The sequence below is a fragment of the Ogataea polymorpha genome (genome assembly GCF_001664045.1).
Source record: "Ogataea polymorpha strain NCYC 495 leu1.1 chromosome Unknown OGAPOscaffold_2, whole genome shotgun sequence".
In the NCBI taxonomy this organism is placed as follows: domain Eukaryota; kingdom Fungi; phylum Ascomycota; class Pichiomycetes; order Pichiales; family Pichiaceae; genus Ogataea; species Ogataea polymorpha.
Window position 1 is genome coordinate 1158137 of NW_017264699.1, and position 19232 is coordinate 1177368.

The following is a 19232-nucleotide window of genomic DNA, read 5'->3' on the forward strand; positions in this document are numbered from 1 at the left end:
TTTCTCAGTTGTCCAATAACCAACTTATAGTCATTCCTTTAGTACTCATCCCTAACTTGGTTATTTTCGCTCCTTCCAATGCTAGCTAACACGATCATCAAGGCTCTTGCCCTGTCCGCTCTGGCCACCACTGGCTTGGCCCAGCCAATCGGCCACCTCCACCACCAACATGAGAAGAGAGACGTTGTGGTTGTCACCGAGACCGTCGTTGTCTATGCTGGTGCCCAAACCAGTACTGTCGAATACGTCCACGCCGACCCAACTGCCGTTTCTGTCTCTTCCCACGACAACAGCCTTCAGGTTGCTCCAACAGAGACCACCTCCTACACCCCATCGTCCACTGAATCCGCCACCCACTCGACCTCCTCCACCTCGTCCACTGCCACCCCAACCTCCACCTCTGACAGCAGCTTCAACGGTGGATCCAAGGGTATCACCTACTCTCCTTACGCTTCCACCGGTGCCTGCAAGTCTCTCTCCGAGGTCAAGAGTGACCTTGAGAAGTTGACTGGCTACGAGTTCATCAGACTGTACGGTGTCGACTGCAACCAGGTCGAAAACGTCCTGCAAGCCAAGGCTGACAACCAGAAGCTGTTCTTGGGCATCTACTACGTTGACCAGATCTCTGCCGCAGTTTCCCAGATCAGCGACGCTGTCTCCAGCTACGGTTCTTGGGATGACATCGACACCATCTCTGTGGGTAACGAGCTGGTCAACTCTGGCTCTGCTGATGTTTCTCAGATCAAATCCTACATCGAGGAGGCTAAGTCTGCTCTCAAGAGCACTGGCTTCAAGGGCTCCATTGTTTCCGTCGACACCCACGTTGCTATCATCAACAACCCAGGTCTGTGTGACCTGTCTGACTACATTGCCTTCAATGCCCACGCTTTCTGGGACGGAACCGTCTACCCAGACCAAGCTGGTGACTGGCTTCTTCTGCAAATGCAAAGAGTCTGGTCCGCTTGCGGAGGTAAGAAGAGCGTCATGTGCACTGAGTCCGGCTGGCCACATGAGGGTTCCGCCTACGGTGTTGCTGTTCCATCTCAAGAGAACCAGGCCAAGGCCATTAAGTCTCTTAAGAGCGTTGTCGGCGACGACGTCATTCTGTTCACTGCCTTCGATGACCTGTGGAAGAGCCCAGGCTCGAACGGTGTTGAGCAGTTCTGGGGTTTCACTTCTTAAGCTGTTAAGCTGTTTCGTTTATTTTGCTGTAGGGCATATATCCACTTTTGATATCCAATACATACTATATAACATGCTTATTTCCAGGGAAAAAATTGGGAAAAATAAAATAAATTAAATTAAAATTATTACTAATTCATGTTCAGATCATTGGCCAGAAAACTGCCCCGCGCGCGGCTTGGTCGTCGGTTTGTGTCCTCCGAGATGGACGAGTATGAGTCGATGATCTACAAAAAACTGGCGCAGGAGCTCGAGCCATCCAACCTCTCGGTGAGAGACATTTCTGGAGGCTGCGGGTCCATGTTCGCCATCAATATAGAGAGCCCGAAGTTCAAGGGACTCCCCATGATCAAGCAGCATCGGCTGGTCAACGAGCTGCTGAAGGATGAAATCGCCAAGTGGCACGGGCTGCAGCTTAAAACCAAAGCCAAAAAATAAATAAAGTACTGTAAATATAATATTTATTCAATTACACCTACTCTATCACCTCTTCCTTCTCCTCCAAGATCTCCTCCTTGACCTCTTCAATCACCTCTTCTCTGGTTTCTGCCTGCTCCTCGGTAAGATGCAGCTCCTTCAACTTGGCAATGACCTCCTTTCTCCAGGTGTACCATTCTTGCAACAGTCTCTTTCTCTTGAGGATGAGCTCTCTCAACTCGGCATCGGCCTCCATCGCATCGGCCTCCTCGAACTGTGCAGCGTACTCCTTCAAGCTCTTTCTGACCTTCTTTTTGTCGTTCGAGCTCAACATCGATGGCGGTCTTGGTCTCCACTCGAACTCTCTGAATCCGTCGATCAGCTCTTCTTTGCGCAAAATACCAACCAGATCGTAGATCCGGTAGCCGTTCTCGATCTTGTGTCTCCAGGCGGACGACCAACCGGCAACATATCTTCCAGATGGGTCCCACGCCAGGTCGGTCAGGCCCTTGTACTCGTGGTGGTTCAGCAACTTCAGGTTCGACTTCACCTTGTCAGACTGCTCTTTTTCCTTCTCGCCGTCGTAATCTGTGTCATAGAAGTCGAGCTCGCCGTTCGCGCCGGTGATGGTAGCCACCACGACAAACCGACCCTTTGGCGACCATCTGATCTGGTTTGCGTGCGTCTTGGTCACCGTCTTGTAGCACAGCCATTTCTTGATCACCTGTTTTGCAACCTTGGCCTCCTCCACATCATAGAACGACACAACGTTATCTGGAATGGCAATATTCGGGTTCGGGGTGTCCAGCTTCGACACGGTCACAAACCGTTCTCCGTGTGGCTCCCACTGGAACGAGCTCACCACCTCCTTGAGCTCGACCTTTTCGACAGGAATGTCTTTTTCGCCCAGCGACAGCAGCTCCAGGTTTGTGAACGTGGTTTTCTTCGACTTGGTGTGTCTGTCGACCTTGCAACACAGTAGCTTGGCCTCGTCCTGCCAGCACAGCTTCACGTCCGACACGTTGAACAAGTTCACCGTTCTCAGCACCTGGCGCGACGGCAGCTGCACCACCGAAACACGGGCCGATTGGTTAGGTGTCTCTGGCGTCCAGAACGAGAACACAGTCTCTGGCGGGTCGTTTTTCCTGGTGGTGGCCAGTCTCACGCCGGCCGGAGCAAACTCAAAGTCCATGATACCCTCGGCCTTGTACAGCTTCTTGTCCAGCAGAGCAAACTCCTGTGTGGTGTCATAGATGGCCAGCGCGTCAGGTCCCATTCTGGCACAGTACCTGTCGTCAAAAGACCATTTGATCAGCGGCCATGGCATCGACTGTTGCTTTTCGAGGTTTGGTGGCAGCGCAAACGTCCGCACTGGCAGCCCCGTCTGCAGGTCCCAAATGACTAGCTTGTGGCCGGCGCTGTCTGCACTGAATAGACATTGAGCACGGGCCGGGTGGTTTTCCGGCGGGATGGTGATTGGCTCCGGCGACAGCGTCACCAAGAACTTCTCTGTTGGCGAAAAGTCCAGAAGCTGCACGCCTGGATGCACAAACCTGCGGATCCTGTCGAATTTTTCACCGCCCCACGCCTGCACTCCGCCAGGGAAGAAAGAGAACAGATACGTGCCCTTTGGCGAGAACTTCATTGACGCAGACGTCCAGTGGGCTCTTGGCTCAATCACCTCCTCGGGTTGGATATTCTTCTTGTACCAGTAGACGCCCACGGTGTCGTGGTGGTGGAGCATGAACTGCTCGCGGCCGTTGGGGTCCAGAAGCCACGACTTGAGGTAGCCGTGCGAGCGGAACTCGGGGATGGCAGGCTCACGGAACTCCTCGGAGATGTTGTCGTTGAGGGCGTACTTTTCCATGTCTGGCAGCTTGTTGACGGCCAGTCTGTGCTTGACGTCTAGCTTCTTGCCGTTCAGCTGCTTGACAGCCTTGTCTGCTGCGGCGGCGCTATCAAGCTCTATAATCAGAAAGCCCTTGGTCTGGCCGTTTTCCAGGGGCATGAACATGTCGACAACCTTGCCGCATTGGGAAAACAGCTTGGTGAGCACCTTCTTCAAAACAGGAGCCTTTGCCTCAGGCGCGATGGGGGCGCCGTCGCAGATCACAAAGTGCTCGTACGAGTGCTCTGGTTCGGGCACGTGATATTTTGCCTCGAGATCCGAGAAATCGATCGATGAGATGTCGACCTGGGATTCGTCAAAAGCGATGGGTTCTGGCATGTTTGAGGAAAATTTTCACTTTGCGGAAATGTTTTTTTTCTCGCCGACGCAAGTGCGACGCGTCGATGGAGAGAAGCTCGATAAGATAGCCCAAGTGGCCACCATGCGAGATGGACCGTTTGCACCAAAACCCTCCCCAGGCCCGACATGCAGAAAATCACCTCTGTTTGCACTGTATCCAGCATTTCTTAGGACTAAGTTGCCGAAAACAGTAGGTAAAATAGCGGTGGACTTAATTTCCCAATCGGGCAGGTCTGTTATCAGTGGAAATTAACCCCTCGCACTATATAAGCACGCAAGCTTCGCTCTTGTCCTTCATATCGTACAGCATGGAAAGACTGCGCCAGATTGCCACCCAAGCCACCGCTGCCTCGGCCGCCCCAGCCAGGCCAGCACACCCGCTGGACCCTCTGTCCACCGCCGAGATCAAGGCTGCCACCAACACCGTCAAGAGCTACTTTGCCGGTAAAAAAATCAGCTTCAACACCGTCACTCTGAGGGAACCTGCCAGAAAGGCCTACATCCAATGGAAGGAGCAGGGTGGCCCACTGCCTCCTAGACTTGCGTACTACGTGATTTTGGAGGCCGGCAAGCCCGGCGTGAAAGAGGGTCTTGTTGACCTGGCCTCCTTGTCTGTCATCGAGACCAGAGCTTTGGAGACTGTCCAGCCCATTTTGACCGTCGAGGACCTGTGTTCCACCGAGGAAGTCATCAGAAATGACCCTGCGGTCATCGAGCAGTGTGTTCTGTCGGGAATCCCTGCTAACGAGATGCACAAGGTTTACTGCGATCCATGGACCATTGGCTACGACGAAAGATGGGGAACGGGCAAGAGACTGCAGCAGGCTCTTGTGTACTACAGATCCGACGAGGACGACTCGCAGTACTCGCACCCGCTCGACTTCTGTCCGATCGTCGACACGGAGGAGAAGAAGGTGATTTTCATCGACATCCCAAACAGAAGAAGAAAAGTGTCCAAGCACAAACATGCCAACTTCTATCCTAAACACATGATCGAGAAGGTTGGTGCTATGAGACCAGAGGCGCCTCCTATCAATGTGACCCAACCAGAGGGAGTTTCGTTCAAGATGACGGGCAATGTCATGGAATGGTCCAACTTCAAATTCCACATCGGTTTCAACTACAGAGAAGGTATTGTTCTGTCGGACGTGTCGTACAACGACCACGGCAATGTGAGACCGATCTTCCACAGAATCTCCCTGTCCGAGATGATTGTTCCTTACGGCTCGCCAGAGTTTCCTCACCAGAGAAAACACGCTTTGGACATTGGCGAGTATGGTGCCGGCTACATGACGAACCCGCTGTCGCTCGGCTGTGACTGCAAAGGTGTGATCCACTACTTGGATGCCCACTTCTCAGACAGAGCAGGAGACCCTATCACTGTGAAGAATGCTGTGTGTATCCACGAGGAGGACGACGGGCTGCTTTTCAAGCACTCTGACTTCAGAGACAACTTTGCCACCTCGCTCGTCACGAGAGCCACCAAGTTGGTCGTGTCGCAGATATTTACTGCTGCCAATTACGAGTACTGTCTGTACTGGGTGTTTATGCAGGACGGAGCCATCAGACTCGACATCAGACTCACCGGTATTCTGAACACGTACATTCTGGGCGACGACGAGGAGGCTGGTCCATGGGGAACGAGAGTGTACCCGAACGTGAACGCTCACAACCACCAGCACCTCTTCTCCTTGAGGATTGACCCTAGAATTGACGGTGATGGCAACTCTGCTGCTGCCTGCGACGCCAAATCTTCGCCTTACCCACTTGGCTCGCCCGAAAACATGTACGGCAACGCGTTCTACTCGGAAAAAACCACCTTCAAGACGGTCAAGGACTCGCTCACCAACTACGAGTCTGCCACCGGCAGATCCTGGGACATCTTCAACCCTAACAAGGTTAACCCGTACTCGGGCAAGCCTCCTTCCTACAAGCTGGTGTCCACCCAATGTCCACCTTTGCTGGCCAAGGAGGGATCGTTGGTGGCCAAGAGAGCACCATGGGCTTCCCACTCGGTCAACGTCGTGCCCTACAAAGACAACAGACTGTACCCATCGGGTGACCACGTTCCCCAGTGGTCCGGAGACGGTGTGCGCGGTATGAGAGAGTGGATCGGTGACGGCTCAGAGAATATTGACAACACCGACATCCTGTTCTTCCATACTTTCGGTATCACCCATTTCCCAGCTCCTGAGGACTTCCCATTGATGCCTGCCGAGCCTATCACCTTGATGCTTAGACCTCGGCACTTCTTCACCGAGAACCCGGGCCTGGACATCCAGCCTTCCTACGCCATGACCACCTCCGAGGCCAAGAGGGCCGTGCACAAGGAGACCAAGGACAAAACCTCGAGACTTGCCTTTGAAGGCTCTTGTTGCGGTAAATAAGTATATAGTACACGACAATCTAGTAATCTCCACTATTGACGAGCTCGTCGAACTGCGAAAATAGGTTTTCCATCTGGTCTGTAGGCATCAGCCCGGCGTCATCCTCCTGCGCAGGAGCAGCGGGCTCAGGGCCGGCCTGGGCGGGCTGATCCAGAAAGTCGAGGTTCAGATCTGTGAGCGAGTCCATCGCAGACGGCTCGCTGTTATCTGCTGTCTTCATCTCAAAGATATCTTTCATCATATCGTCGTTCTGCGGCCGCTCGCTGGTCTCGCCAAAGTCCAAGAAATCTGTGCGGAAATTGTCCAAATCCAGGTTCATCAGGTCGTCTGTTGATCCAAACATGTCGTTTGCATCGCCACTCGGCTGTTGCTCGGTCCGCCGCTGCTCCAACTCCAGCTTCTTCCTGGACGCCTCCCCCTCGATCTTCTTCTTCATCTCGGCCTCCTCCTGCTTGATTTTCTTCATTTCCTCGTCCTTCACGGATTTTACCTTCAAATATCGCAATATTTGCTCAGCCTCGCGCAAATTCATGTTGTGCTCGTCGAGAATCTGGTTGTAGCGGTCAAAATCCTGTTTCAACGTCTGCGACAACGGCTTCACCAACGAGTCGTTGTTGTGCGGAACCACCGTCCCTGTGGCCCTGCCACTCAGCTTGTACGTCAGCTTGTCCAGAATCGTCGCTGTCGTGATGAAGATGTTGTTGGCAGAGTCCCGAAGCACCGAAGACATACTAAGTAGATTGACGTTTACTTTGTTTCGTTTGGGCAGACGACCGACGCGACGGTAGTGCGGACCAATCAAATGTTATTTCTCAGATGCCACGAATTGGAAAAAAAATATCTCTCTTCCTCACCAATAATGTTCAGACAATCCCTCAGATCCATTGCCAGAACAGCAAGAACTGGCACCATCGGTGTCAGAACTTACGCCGAGGCCGTCAACCCAGACGTTCTCAAGGTCTCGCTTGTCGCCCCTCACCAGGTAAGTGTGTCCGATATCTAGTTTCTAACATGCCAGGCCATTTTCACAAACAAAGAGGTCAGCCAGGTCAATCTACCAGCCAGCTCTGGAGAAATGGGTGTTTTGGCCAACCACGTGCCAACTGTTGAAGAATTGGCTCCAGGAGTCGTCGAGGTGATCGAGTCGTCCGGCACCTCCTCCAAATACTTTGTGTCCGGTGGGTTCGCTAGCATCCTGCCAGGCTCGAAGCTCAGTATCTCCACCGTTGAGGCCCACCCATTGGATGCCTTTTCTTCCGAAAACATCAAATCGCTTCTGGCCGAAGCCCAGAAAAACGCCTCTTCTGCAGATGAGACCGTTGCTGCCGAGGCTGCCATCGAAATCGAGGTCCTGGAAGCTCTGCAAGCTGCTGTTCACTAGATACGATCCTAAGTATGATAAGATTACATTATCCTGACCAATATCTATACAGTTGAGGAGCCTCGTAGCTCACCGGCTTCACCTCCTTTTCTCCAAGGCTGCGCTCTTCGTCCTTCGACTCAAACCCGAGCACATTGAGGCTCTTCTTTGGAGGCTTCATGATCAGCTCTCTAGCGTCCAACACTAACTTCTTCACTTTCTCTCCGCCTTCGCTCTTGTCTTGCAACAGCTCGATGGCCTGCATCAGTTTCGACGACACAGTGTTGGCAGTCTTGAAGAACGATAGACGGTCCAGGAACAGCTCGTCGTTCTTCTTTGAGAGCTGTTTCTTCTGGTACTCAAAGAGCTTGTCCAGCTTGCTCAGCTTTTCCAGCTTCAGCTCCACCAGCTTCAACTCATTGTTCACAATAGCGGTCATAGCTTTGTTCATCTCTCTCTCCTCGTAGTTGGCGAAAACGTGCGACCGCGCTGCCGCAAGCCCAAACGACGTGTTTGCCGCATCTTTCACGTCTGTGAGAGGGTCTTCCGCCTCCTTGCTGTCAGGCTCCCCGTTTGAGTCTTCCTGAGGCTCATCCTTTACCTGCTTCGTCTCCTCGCTCTGGCCTGGCCTGTCGAGCAATTGGGTCAATTTATCATTCATCACCTTCTTTGCCCGATCGGCAGCAGCAACAGCCGCATCTGTGTCCACGATGGACGTCAAAAAGGCCAAAGTTGACATTATAGGGTTATCGTTGGGCGAAAACGATAAATTTGGCACATACTTCAATGGGCCAAGATGTTCTCTGTTTTTCTCCAAAAATTCGTCCTCGATCGGGAACTGCAAAAAGCGTATAATACATTGCTCTGGGCTCTTGTTGCCAACATGCTCTGCAATCTTGTGCCATTCGTTAGTAAACTGCCTGACTCCTTCCACCAGCTTCTCCAGGTCAGCCTGAGACCAGCCTTTGTTGATGTCTGGTTTTATGATTTTCCGCCGTTTGTTTGGTTCTCCATTCGATATTGCGCTGCCGTCGTTGCTCGAATTCAAAAGCTGTTTCACTTTCGACATGTCAGGAAGCTCCACAGGAGGTTTGTAGCTCTCAAAAGGAAAGAGTCCCCGTGGAGTGTCGAAGTCAACTGTGAAGTCTCCCGTGTACGGAGGCTCTAACGGCACAGGCCGCGTTTCTGGGTTAACTTGGTAGTTGATTATTCCCCATTTGTCCAGGAACTTGTGTAGTCGGAGCAATGTGCCAGCATCTCCAACAAGGTTTCTCCTGACGGCAGTGAAGGACAAGTACTCGTTGGGGTTGAGTCTGTACGTGTTTACCATAAAGTTCCGGTACCGAGCATATATCTGAGGGGTTTTGTTTTTGTTGCTTCCATTGAAGAACTCTGGAAGTGACTCCTTTTCGATTTTATGGATTTTCTTCATGTCGAACCATGCACTGTAAGACGGTAAAACAATCGTGTGAGTTTGCTTCTGTAACGACGACATGCTGATTGTGCTTTCCATTTGCGGTCTCGAGGTGAACATGTAGTCACTGGAAACCTGCTCCTGGGGGCCCATTGTGGCCTTGTTTTCTTCCATTTTCGCGCTTCTTTCCTGAGGCAACGGAATACCCTCGGCACCGGGCTCTTGTTTAACCTCGCTCAGACTACCTGTTGTTTTCCGGGCCTCATCGCCAATATGTTCTTGTTCCACAGACTCGGATATTATGTTCGTGTCTACGTTGTTTGATGTCCCATCGTCTTCAGCTTCCTGCTCGTCTTCTTCATTCACTCCAACTTCTGAGTCTTCATGGCTAATCTCGTCTGCAACTTGTTCAACCCCATCGACGCTTTGTTGTGCATTAGTCTCGTTGTGGTCCAGTCCAACGCCTTGTTCATTTCGCCCGGGACTTGACGACAATCTTTGTTTTTCCTCCATTGGAAATATACTTTATTGTTGTAGTGGTCAACTTTGTTGTTCCAGACTGTAGTACGACCCGACTAGCGCGCCAGTGTTCAAGTTTCAATGCGCAACAAAAAGTTAAACTTTTGTTTATTGTGGAGTTTTTTATTTTTTGGCAATTGCAAAGAGAGCTTCCGCGACGATCGACTCAATATCCCGAAACATAATTATTTCACAATATCCATCATCATGGCGTTTGCGAAAGGGTTCCTACGTTTTGCCGGTGTTACTGGTGTGTCTATGGTGTCATTTGGTGCCGGTGTGTATGTGTTTGGCCGTGCGTGGCCTGTGCTCAACGAAAAGGATAAACAGCTCGCCAACGAGCGGTCGTTGCAATCGCTCGATTTTATCAAGAACTCCACATTGTACAAACAATTGGCAGCAGATAAATCTTTCGAGCTGCTCTCGGGCTCCCAGCTCATCCCAGAGGCCCACAGACAGTACCATGTGGGCCAGGGCCTTCTCAACTCGCCTAATCACATGACCACCGACCCGATCATCTTTCTCAACCGCGACCAGGGAAAGATGTACTGCATAGCTCATCTTGGAGCCCAGACGGTGGGAACGGATCGAAAGATCCACAACGGCATTATCGCTACGATCATCGACGAGGGTCTATGTTTGTGTGGGTTTTCAAAGCTGCCTTCCAAGAGAGGAGTCACCGCACAGCTCAAACTGGACTTCTTCCAAAAAGCCCCTCCCGAGTCGACCGTGGTTCTCGAGGCACAGGTGCAGGAATTTCGCGGCCGCAAGTGCGTTATCACGGGCACTGTCAAAACTCTGGAACGGTCTCCGATCAAGGTTGCGGACGGCTACTGTGTTTTGGTGGAACCTGTGTGGTTCAAATATTTGAACTGGGTCCCAGTTTTTGCATAACAATGACTAACTAAATTCAGAGAAATACAAAAATATGCTATTGATGATCAGCGTAATTCCATAAACCAGTGGCACTATTCTGAACGTTGGCAGACTCAGCAGCGTATGGGGGTGAGATGAGAGATGCAATGGAGATTTTCTTGAGCCGTTGCGCCGGACTCGCCTGCGGATCACAACTCTTTACGGGGTCTTCGAAAATAGCCCGTTCGAAGCTAGCATCGGTCTCAGATTTCTCCTGTTTGACAGGCACGTCTGGCTGCGAAAATTGCACCTCCGAGCCCGTGTGGCTCGGCCCGACATAGATGCGCAGCAGCTCGTCCTGGATGTTTTCGTCGTTGAATAGTTTGCTAAGTACATGGTGGAACTTCTGCGTCAGATTCCAGTTGTCAATACCGTTTTCAAGAATGTCTAGTAGGTTGTCTGCGATTTCGCGTCCCCTTTTCGCGACGCTCTGGTCCGAGGCCCTGAGGAAATACGTCAACACCTTGCCTAGCAAGAAAATCCAGATGATGATCTCCGTGCCGAAAATGGAGAGGGCCGCAGTGTTTTTCAGCTCTTTGAGTATCGTGTCGACCGTTACGCAGCATTGAAAGATCACTTCCCACGAAGGTCTATGGCTGTCTGCCAGATTGTCTGACGGGGGTTTGGTCGCAATTGCGTGGACAATGCTTGCATGATGTAACGTGATAAGAGTACAGAAGTAATTGCAGCAGATAATTAAGCTGTGGTAATTTGGGTTTTTTTGCGTGTGGGTGCCCAGTTTGAGCTCGTTAGGAACGGTCTCGAACCACATACCCAACAGCGTGTCCTGTTCGCTGGAAGGTAAACCTGCGCTTCCTTTTACCACTGTTTGGTCGACGGCAGCCAAAGCTTCGGCCAGCCGCAAATGTTCGATGGCATATAATTTTATAGTGTCCGTGATGTCGGTATCGAACCTAAAGTCCTTAAGCGATAGCTTTTCCGACGGAACGGTGGAAACGTCTATCAAGCGCGGTTTGCCGAGAATTACCGATACCACAGTGTCTTTGGATATGAGGTACCAGGTTAGTTTCCGAATTTGACATTGTTCTCTTTCGGTGTACTCGGAGAGATCGTTTTGAAAAAAGCCGTGCGAATTGGCCACAGAAATAGACACCTGGAGCCACGAGTAGAGCGACTTGGTGTGAAAATAGTGGTCCTCGAGACCCAGGCCCAACAGGGCCATTGCTGCCAGCAAATTGACCGCGTTGCCTTCAAAATCATGGTCAAAAAGAGCTTTGGCTCGGCCGTACAGTATATTAGTAATCTTGGACTGTGTGAGCTTGCTTTCCTCGGTCTCGCACGTTATAAACTTGGAGCCGACGAAGAGAACGCTCTGCAGCAACAACAAAGAAGTGGGGTTCATAAATTTGCTGTTCTCGGCCAGAAATGTCTCCTTGTTCAAGATTGGAATCAAGGGATGCACATTTTGGAAATAGGAGTCCACGTAGGTTTGGCAAACCGCCTTCTCAGGCAAATTGAAACAGCCTAGCAAGTTCAAATTGCGGATGCTCGCATCGCTGACGTCCTGGAACTGCTGTTCTTTGGTGTACTCGTCGAACAGCCTCGTCACAAGCCTATTTTCCGCATCCGAGTAACTCTTGTAAATGTATTCATGATGGCGTGTTTTCTTCAGTTTCTGCATCAACTCGGCAGGGTCTATTCGAACCGCATTCAGAGTTTCGATCTTGGTTTTTTCCAGGAGATCGGACAGGTTCTTGTGGATCTGAAACTTTTTAATTCTCTTCTTGCGCTTGTACAGCTCGCATTCCAGATTTAGCTCCTCACAATTTGTGCATCGCTGCCCTACTTCCTTGAAGTCGAGGTCACATTTAATTTTGCGTTGATGGCAAATGACACAAGCCTTCAAAGCCCTCTTTCGTTTTCTCGTGCCATCGCTATCACTCGGGGGTGACCTCGTGATCTCTGAATCGACAGACATGGTCTAAGAGTACAGCACCGAATGATTGTAACGATATAAACTTGTTGAAATTCCAAAAGAAAGACGACCTTAGTGATTTGGCAAACTTTGAATCCAACTAGCACGGACGAGAAAGTTAAGCATTAATGCATGTTTCATCCCAACGGTCTGTACTCTCCTGCAGAAAAATGCGCACCCGTTCCGTGCAATTAATACGTTCGGTGGCCTCGACGGCTGCACCAAGCCAGTTTACATAGACAAATTCCCAACAAAGAATCCCAGCGCGACACAGTGAGACAATGTTTTCCTTCCACCATGACACGTTTTTCACTATGGCTCACAAAGCTTTTTCCGACATTCATGTGAGATTATGTAGATGCATGCGCCTTAGCGCGTATGACGTAGCAAAAGGCAAAAAAGAGGGCAATACAAGCAAAAAGAAAAATAAAAACCGAGGGCCCGGCGGGACTCGAACCCGCAACCATGCACCTCCGGAAGATGACGTGATAACCATTACACCACGGGCCCAAAATAGTACCATTTTTGGTCCTATTGCCTCCATATCCAGCACTTTAAGTGTCAGCAACTGGCCTTACTGGTTAAGAAATCATACATCAGGTGGTCTAATTCCCTGTGCAAAATGCCGACCTGGTCATGTCAGGACAGCGCAAACTGGATGGTATTGAGCGAGCCGCTTCTTTTTTAGCTCGCGTGCGTTAGAATAAGAAATGTGACCGCCCTACGCTCAGCCTTTTCTTCAGCTGCATTTCGACTTTTGTCAGACATTGTACGTGCACTTATGTAATCAAGTACCTGAAAACCACCTCATCCTTTTACAAATATGAGGTACCGAGTCGAGAGCCTGTTTCCAGAGCCAACACCTCTGCACCAAATGTATTCTGGAGTTGAAAAAATGGCTAAAAAAAATTGGTCGATTTTCTCAGTTAAACTCAAGTATACCCTCCCAGCCAATGTTGTCTCGCCATTCAACCCTTGGCATACCCCATTCTGTGCGGAGGCATGTTTGTTCTCAGTTGACATCTCCAACGTTCTCAATTGCAATTAGGCACCATTCGCATAGCCATCAGGATCACACACACTCCCATAGCCATTCACATACTCATACTTCCGGCACCCAGCAGCAGGCCCAACAGACCAAGAAGTCGGGATTCTCGCTGCTGAGCAATTTTGTGCGGGGATCGAAGTTTCTGGTTTCGTCATCCATCGTGCTTCTTGCTCTCGGAGTTTCGTCTGTGTCGCTGTATCTGGTGTTCAGCGAGCTTTTCTCTCCATCTGGTGAGACGTCAACCTTTAACAGAGTAGTTTCGATGATTGAGAAAAATGAAGAGGCGCTGAAGTTGCTTGGGTACTCGAAAGAAGAGATTGAAAGCGGCAAACACATCAGACTCAAAGCATACGGTTACGCGGCCGGAGACAAGTGGACCAGAAACAGACCAATTCAGGCTACCAAGTACCTAGCCAAGGACAACAAGGAGCACATGTTGATGAAATTTTTCGTTGAGAGCGACTACAAAATTGCCGTTGTTCAATTGGAAGCCATTGAGGAGAATTTTGTTGAGCAGCAGCTTGTGTACGTGGCGATGGACGTGAAAGGAGAGAAACGGTTCTATTTGGTTGGAGGCCCAAAATCCAGCCTCGTGAACAAAAGACTGGGTCTGATGAACGAGTCGGGATTCCTTGGAGTGAAATGGGGAAATAAAAAAGAGTGAATGGTAACGAGCTTAGCAATCCTGTCAAATAGACATTATGACCAATATCAGCAACATATTCAGAACACCTGTAGAACTTGTCCTTCCAGCAGAGTTCACAAACGTAGTCTCGAATTCATTGTCAATGTCCTCGTTGACCATGTCTCTTTCGCCTGACGTGATCTTTTTTCTTTCTCTGCCAATTAAGTATCGATTCCAATCGTCCATGATTTCCTGTCTGCATGACTTGCCGTTGTAGTCGTAGAGCGACTGGTGATTTTCAACGGAATAGTTGTGTGTGATCAGCTTGCCGAAGCCACCCGCGTGGCAGAACGAAGCCTGGTTGCCGTTGTACGAGTAGTACAAATTTAAAGCTATTGAGTGTCTTTGGAGTCTTGTGCAACTGGCAAAGATGCCGTAGCGTCCTTGTTTGACGTCGTTCTCTATCGACCCGCAATAAACCGTGTCGCAAAGACGTTCCAGCTCGTTGAATTCCTGGTGCACCTTCTTTGGGTTTATCATGCAGCGAAGCGCCGACATTATACAGTCGCATCTCGAGGCTCTTGGCGTGTGTGGAAGAGACGAGGTGCAAATGGACATTTCCTCAGGACATGGGTCCGATCGCGAGCTGGGGAAACTTAGCCCGTGGTTGGAGAAGTAGAAGTCCACGGGGTATAGCGTGTTACACGCAAGATACTGGTCGACAGTTGTATTGAGGTGGGAATCAAGCTCCAGACCGATGGGGATGTATCTCATTCGATTGCGCACAAGGTACTTCTTCATGTCTCGCACAGCAGCTTTGAAGAAGGGTAGATTGTGCTCTTCCAAAGAAGCCTCAATGACAAATCCCACGAGAGTGGGGAAGAAATGTGCGTTGTCTATTATCGTGGTGAAATCCTCATATAACTGTGTGTCCCATGTTGAATTAGCAATCGTGCCTAGTTTGACCACAAAATATCCCTGCTGCTGGGATTGTATCATCTTGCGGCCAAGATCCAGCACTGTTTTCTGGTCCAGCATAGGGACCAATTCGGGCGGATTAAATCTGGATCCGTTGGAGGAGTACACCATTGTTCGGTTGTGGATTTCTATGGCGGGTGTGTCTGAGTAATGGTTATTTTCCTGCACAAGTGGCTGGAGCAGTGATGGGAAAAACGATATCCCGCCCGCACGCGCTAAAGAGCCTCCTGTCAGGAACATTAGCGCCAGTGTACTGTACCTCATGGGGCTCAAATCAAGAATCAATATTTAAATAACATTTTTTATATCCTCTGCCCATTTATAAAAATCCTACTTTCCTGAGAACAGTAAGAAGAGGACGCAGGCCAATGTTTCTGCGGTAGAAAAATAAAAGAAAAAGGTAGACTCTGGTCTTGAGGAAAAGGCTCATTTTGTAGCCAAATGTCAACGCAGGCTTGGCTGGCGACAGTAGCGTTGCTGGGTCGTCTGTGACAACACCTTCCAGCAGCGGATGGCCATCTATCTTTCGCGATCCGTACTTGGAGACGGCCAACTCTAAATCCTCTTTACTGTTGACTGTCCAGAACCACAGTCGTACTTTCTCCCTCTCGCAGAACTCTAGAATCTCGTCAACCATATACGCGAGACCATTGGCAACAACAACCACAGACACACAGTCCAATCTGCCCCCTTTCTCCTTGATCTGGTTGGCCACTCTTTTGGTGGTGAGCACGTCCACCGAAATGTTGAGAACTTCAAATTGTGCAATTCTTTCGTCGTAGTAGGCCGCGCCCCACAGACCGTAGATGATCTTGTCCTTCCAGTACTCTATTCCACCAACCGCCTCGAGATTCTGTAAAATCAGGTCCACGATGCGCTTTGGATCGTTATCGGCCTTGATATCCAGCATCAGTTTGATAGGATCCGAACGCGGTTCGTTGGTCTTCAGGGTCCACTCCAATACCTGTTTCAACGTAGGAATCGGCAGATGGGGAGGCTGCAGCGTGCGCAGCTCCGATAGAACGCCTCTGTACGGGGTCTTTGTGACAACGTAATCCTGCCCAAATACGCGGTTCGTGTCAATATCGTGGCATATCACTACCTCGCCATCCGAAGAAATATGGAGATCTGTCTCTATCACAGAGCACCCGTTTTTGACAGCCTCCTCAAACGCGAGGATCGTGTTTTCCGGGCATGTTTTCTTGAGTCTACGGTTAGCACGGCATCCCAAATCACTTACCCTCTGTGGCCGGCAAGGAGAAAAGTCATATTTCTGGCAAAATCAAAAACGAGCTCCGTTTGCTCGGTTCAAAACCGTGCGTGCATAATCAAATATACGGTATATATCCGAATTTGGTTTTTTTTATTCACGAGGGCCGAACCCGTACACAGATGTCCGATTACTGTCGAAGCGGGATGTTGTACACCAAATTGAGGATCTTTTCACGCTTGTTGATCCAATAGTCGTCATACAACAATGGCAGCTCGTCAATCGAGCTCAGGACCATATTATAGTCGTTTTCGGTCTCCAAGAGCTTGAACAGCGTTGCGGCTTTAGTGCTATTATACTCCCCCCAGATCCTGTAATCGTGGCATGCTCCTATGAAATTACTTCCACCCTTTCTGAACAGCTCTATGTCCTCTGTCGGCACATAGTTGCACTGGTCGCTGCGGACCCACAGTCGAAGATGGTCCACATACTTGTGGCCATAGAATTCTTTTGTGTTGATAATGTCTTTGTAAAGCATGTCGAGAATTGAGATGAAGCGGTTGGGCACGTTTGCAAGCCTTCCTTCGAACAGCGTGCGTCGGAGCGGATTTATCTGGTCAATGTGATAGAAGAATCCGGTTCCACTATTAATGATTTTGCGTTTTGACCCGTCCACCGTCCTGTCGGCCTTGAGGTCCTCGAGCACATCCCCCTCGTTGACGAACATCTCCATTGCATTCTCAGGGATTGATAGCCCGTCGTTGCTGATCATCAGCCCGGTGACCTCCAGATACAGACCGGTGCGGATATCGATGAACTTGAGGTCGATCGACTCGGGCGACGCGTTGCCGTTATTATTTCTTGCGCGTTCCATGTAGTATGGATTGACATCGAGATAAAAAGCTCCTGTGCCGTCTTTTGGGTCCTGAATCACCAGCGACCCGTTCAGGGACTCGGCTAGCCTGATCATGTCCTTGGCAGGAACCTCGAAATGGACACTCTCCTCCCACGGGCTCAACAGGCCGTTTCTGTGCCACCCCAGGAGTGCTTCCTGCGACAGCCAGGTGGTGATGCCCAGATTCGAGGAGAAATGCAACCATCCGCGGATAAGCTGGTGCCATGCGCTGCGTTTATCTGCCTCGTCCACGATGAGGTTGCTGAAAAAGCGCCAATCGTATTTTTCTCTGCTCACGGCTCCGTCCTTGTTTCTCAGTAAAATATCATGATAATGCAGTTGTTGGAAGTGAAATGCGGCTCCGGCAAGCTTGGTCTTCTTCTTGTTTGCAGGAAATTCGAAATCGTTGATCGACACCTCGGTTTTGTTTGATCCCTGCGCTGTGGCATCCACAAAGTCTCTGCCCAGAATCTGGCTAATTTCTCCCAATGAATCGAAAACAGAAATCGGTGAGCTGATCACCTCCTGGTACGTGTAGTTGTACCGGGCCATCTGCAGCTTGATGTAGCTCTCCAGGAGTCCAGACCTCACAACATCCTTTTTTTCAGCCACTTTCACTACAAATGCAAGATCTCCTGCAAGGAAGATCAGTTTTCTGGGCAGTGGTGCCACTTCAACCAAATAGGTCTTGCCTCTTATACTGAGGCGGTATGCGGACTCGTAGTCTGAGGCGGGTGAGTCAAAGTAGAAGTTCAGCTCGCTGCTGTCCTTATTTTTCGCATCTATGCAGCCTGGCCACGGAGTTCGAACGTTGGACCCTAAAACTCCGGCAACAAAGCAGTTGGGTTTTTGTTCCAGCAGAGGAATAATCTCGTGCATGTCAATCCAGTCTTTCCAATGGAAGTCAAATTCTGGGATGGGCGCCTTGGGATTATGCTGTAGTTCGACGAGATGCCGCTTGATCGCCTCATAATAAATTGCACGTGTCGCACGCAGATCCGAGGTCTCTCTGGCATGTTTGTAAGGAGCGTTGGGTAGCACTGTCACATCGGCGGTGTAGGGGAACTCGAAAAGCCGGTTTTGAGACTGCTTGTTCTCCTCCATTAGCTCGTTCTTGGCATCTGGCTTGGAATGTTTCCTTCTGAACATTGGTCCAAGAGAACGTAATGAAAACGATTGCGAGGTTTCATGTACACTGTAATCCCCCTTAGACTGAAATTTGCTCAGAACCAAGATGAACGCTATCAGATACAGCAACGGAATCACAACTCTGACGTATCTGTGTCGTCTCCATCGGCCCACCAGTATCCAGAACGATTTTCTTTGCTTTCCTGCTAGATAAGTATCGCCATCAGAGGATATGCTAGTCCGACTACTGCTCCTTGATTTCGGCCTCAGCTTGTCCTTGCGCACGCGCTTGCTTGCAGTTGTCGGTAGGCCTTCGCTTTGAGAACTGCTTCGAAGAAAAATATGATCAGACATGGCTACCGCGTTCTGTGAGCATGGGCAACAGAGCAAACCTGGTCTGTTGAAACGGTTTGAAACGGGTGTTTGATACCTGGGGCAGCGGAAAGGTTACAGTTCAAATAAGAAAGTTTTACTTTTGTATGACATTCTTTAGACGTCTATAGGGCCCAGATTTAGTGACTGGCCAGCTGGCACTTGCAGATAAAACCCATACACCACTTAAAAAAATTTACTAGTTTATTTTACCTCTCATGCGAGGCAGGTTATCAACCTGCTTTTGCACTAGCTTTATTCTGGTGTTTATGTGTGCAATATTCAAAGGCCAGGGCTCGTGGGCATCGAGATCTAGCCTCTGCAATTGCAAGTCGCTATATGGGATTCGTTTACCACAGCACGCCACAGAGCAGGCCTGTTGGCCGCAGGTGAGTGTGGTGATATATCCCAAACCTATTCCGCTAAAAAACAATGGCCACATTGCGTCTTAACGGGACAAAGCTTGAAACAAAGAAAAACAAACTTTTTCAATTCCCGATTGAAACATGGCCTATGTGTTACAGCGCTTATGTAATACCGGCAACTGACGCACAGATAATACAACGGTTGTAGGTGTAAGGGTGTGGGTGGCTGGAGT

The 19232-nt window shown here is 50.0% G+C and overlaps 13 protein-coding genes and 1 non-coding gene across 14 annotated transcripts; 6 read left to right on the forward strand and 8 right to left on the reverse strand.

Annotated features, from left to right (window-relative positions):
- Positions 1-41: 41 nt before the first annotated feature.
- OGAPODRAFT_15870 (uncharacterized protein) lies at positions 42-1269 on the forward strand. The gene has a single exon (XM_018354020.1). The coding sequence runs from the start codon at positions 79-81 to the stop codon at positions 1180-1182; it is 1104 nt and encodes a 367-aa protein (XP_018212539.1). The 5' UTR covers positions 42-78; the 3' UTR covers positions 1183-1269.
- Positions 1270-1386: 117 nt separating this feature from the next.
- OGAPODRAFT_45878 (uncharacterized protein) lies at positions 1387-1620 on the forward strand (the record flags this gene model as incomplete). Its single annotated transcript, XM_018355509.1, has 1 exon — positions 1387-1620. The coding sequence occupies one exon, from the start codon at positions 1387-1389 to the stop codon at positions 1618-1620; it is 234 nt and encodes a 77-aa protein (XP_018212540.1).
- Positions 1621-1657: 37 nt separating this feature from the next.
- OGAPODRAFT_81803 (uncharacterized protein) lies at positions 1658-3826 on the reverse strand (the record flags this gene model as incomplete). Its single annotated transcript, XM_018356565.1, has 1 exon — positions 1658-3826. The coding sequence occupies one exon, from the start codon at positions 3824-3826 to the stop codon at positions 1658-1660; it is 2169 nt and encodes a 722-aa protein (XP_018212541.1).
- Positions 3827-4155: 329 nt separating this feature from the next.
- OGAPODRAFT_86266 (Peroxisomal primary amine oxidase) lies at positions 4156-6235 on the forward strand (the record flags this gene model as incomplete). The annotated part of the gene is made up of 1 exon (XM_018356828.1): positions 4156-6235. One exon carries the CDS (start codon positions 4156-4158, stop codon positions 6232-6234), a length of 2079 nt encoding a protein of 692 aa, XP_018212542.1.
- Position 6236: 1 nt separating this feature from the next.
- Positions 6237-6897, reverse strand: OGAPODRAFT_15871 (uncharacterized protein). The gene has a single exon (XM_018354021.1). The coding sequence runs from the start codon at positions 6698-6700 to the stop codon at positions 6254-6256; it is 447 nt and encodes a 148-aa protein (XP_018212543.1). The 5' UTR covers positions 6701-6897; the 3' UTR covers positions 6237-6253.
- A 178-nt stretch (positions 6898-7075) lies between these two features.
- On the forward strand, positions 7076-7649 carry OGAPODRAFT_15872 (uncharacterized protein). Its single transcript, XM_018354022.1, has 2 exons — positions 7076-7216; positions 7253-7649. Exons 1-2 carry the CDS (start codon positions 7094-7096, stop codon positions 7613-7615), a joined length of 486 nt encoding a protein of 161 aa, XP_018212544.1. The 5' UTR covers positions 7076-7093; the 3' UTR covers positions 7616-7649.
- OGAPODRAFT_92969 (uncharacterized protein) lies at positions 7644-9521 on the reverse strand (the record flags this gene model as incomplete). The annotated part of the gene is made up of 1 exon (XM_018357253.1): positions 7644-9521. One exon carries the CDS (start codon positions 9519-9521, stop codon positions 7644-7646), a length of 1878 nt encoding a protein of 625 aa, XP_018212545.1.
- Positions 9522-9738: 217 nt separating this feature from the next.
- On the forward strand, positions 9739-12299 carry OGAPODRAFT_98502 (uncharacterized protein). Its single transcript, XM_018358021.1, has one exon. It carries the CDS (start codon positions 9786-9788, stop codon positions 10419-10421), a length of 636 nt encoding a protein of 211 aa, XP_018212546.1. The 5' UTR covers positions 9739-9785; the 3' UTR covers positions 10422-12299.
- Positions 9739-12299, reverse strand: OGAPODRAFT_15874 (uncharacterized protein; the record flags this gene model as incomplete). Its single annotated transcript, XM_018354023.1, has 1 exon — positions 9739-12299. A coding segment is annotated over exon 1 (946 nt), but the record flags the coding sequence as incomplete, so codon positions are not given.
- A 515-nt stretch (positions 12300-12814) lies between these two features.
- Positions 12815-12888, reverse strand: OGAPODRAFT_t20. Its single transcript has one exon. It is a non-coding gene; the product is annotated as a tRNA-Arg (tRNA).
- Positions 12889-13140: 252 nt separating this feature from the next.
- Positions 13141-15172, forward strand: OGAPODRAFT_81808 (uncharacterized protein). The gene has a single exon (XM_018356566.1). It carries the CDS (start codon positions 13332-13334, stop codon positions 14088-14090), a length of 759 nt encoding a protein of 252 aa, XP_018212549.1. The 5' UTR covers positions 13141-13331; the 3' UTR covers positions 14091-15172.
- OGAPODRAFT_75595 (uncharacterized protein) lies at positions 13141-15172 on the reverse strand. Its single transcript, XM_018356048.1, has one exon. The coding sequence runs from the start codon at positions 15138-15140 to the stop codon at positions 14115-14117; it is 1026 nt and encodes a 341-aa protein (XP_018212548.1). The 5' UTR covers positions 15141-15172; the 3' UTR covers positions 13141-14114.
- A 173-nt stretch (positions 15173-15345) lies between these two features.
- Positions 15346-16298, reverse strand: OGAPODRAFT_75596 (uncharacterized protein; the record flags this gene model as incomplete). Its single annotated transcript, XM_018356049.1, has 2 exons — positions 15346-16237; positions 16270-16298. 2 exons carry the CDS (start codon positions 16296-16298, stop codon positions 15349-15351), a joined length of 918 nt encoding a protein of 305 aa, XP_018212550.1.
- A 48-nt stretch (positions 16299-16346) lies between these two features.
- OGAPODRAFT_15876 (uncharacterized protein) lies at positions 16347-18703 on the reverse strand. The gene has a single exon (XM_018354024.1). The coding sequence runs from the start codon at positions 18614-18616 to the stop codon at positions 16430-16432; it is 2187 nt and encodes a 728-aa protein (XP_018212551.1). The 5' UTR covers positions 18617-18703; the 3' UTR covers positions 16347-16429.
- Between the last annotated feature and the right edge of the window lie 529 nt (positions 18704-19232).

Excerpts from the sequence above, each read along its gene's own strand:
- OGAPODRAFT_15870 (XM_018354020.1), top strand. The coding sequence starts at position 79 with ATGCTAGCTAACACGATCATCAAGGCTCTTGCCCTGTCCGCTCTGGCC.
- OGAPODRAFT_15871 (XM_018354021.1), bottom strand. The coding sequence starts at position 6,700 with ATGAAGAAAATCAAGCAGGAGGAGGCCGAGATGAAGAAGAAGATCGAG.
- OGAPODRAFT_15872 (XM_018354022.1), top strand. The coding sequence starts at position 7,094 with ATGTTCAGACAATCCCTCAGATCCATTGCCAGAACAGCAAGAACTGGC. Across the intron at positions 7,217-7,252 it reads CGCTTGTCGCCCCTCACCAG|GCCATTTTCACAAACAAAGA; the intron begins GTAAGTGTGTCC and ends CTAACATGCCAG.
- OGAPODRAFT_98502 (XM_018358021.1), top strand. The coding sequence starts at position 9,786 with ATGGTGTCATTTGGTGCCGGTGTGTATGTGTTTGGCCGTGCGTGGCCT.
- OGAPODRAFT_81808 (XM_018356566.1), top strand. The coding sequence starts at position 13,332 with ATGTTGTCTCGCCATTCAACCCTTGGCATACCCCATTCTGTGCGGAGG.
- OGAPODRAFT_75595 (XM_018356048.1), bottom strand. The coding sequence starts at position 15,140 with ATGGTGTACTCCTCCAACGGATCCAGATTTAATCCGCCCGAATTGGTC.
- OGAPODRAFT_15876 (XM_018354024.1), bottom strand. The coding sequence starts at position 18,616 with ATGTCTGATCATATTTTTCTTCGAAGCAGTTCTCAAAGCGAAGGCCTA.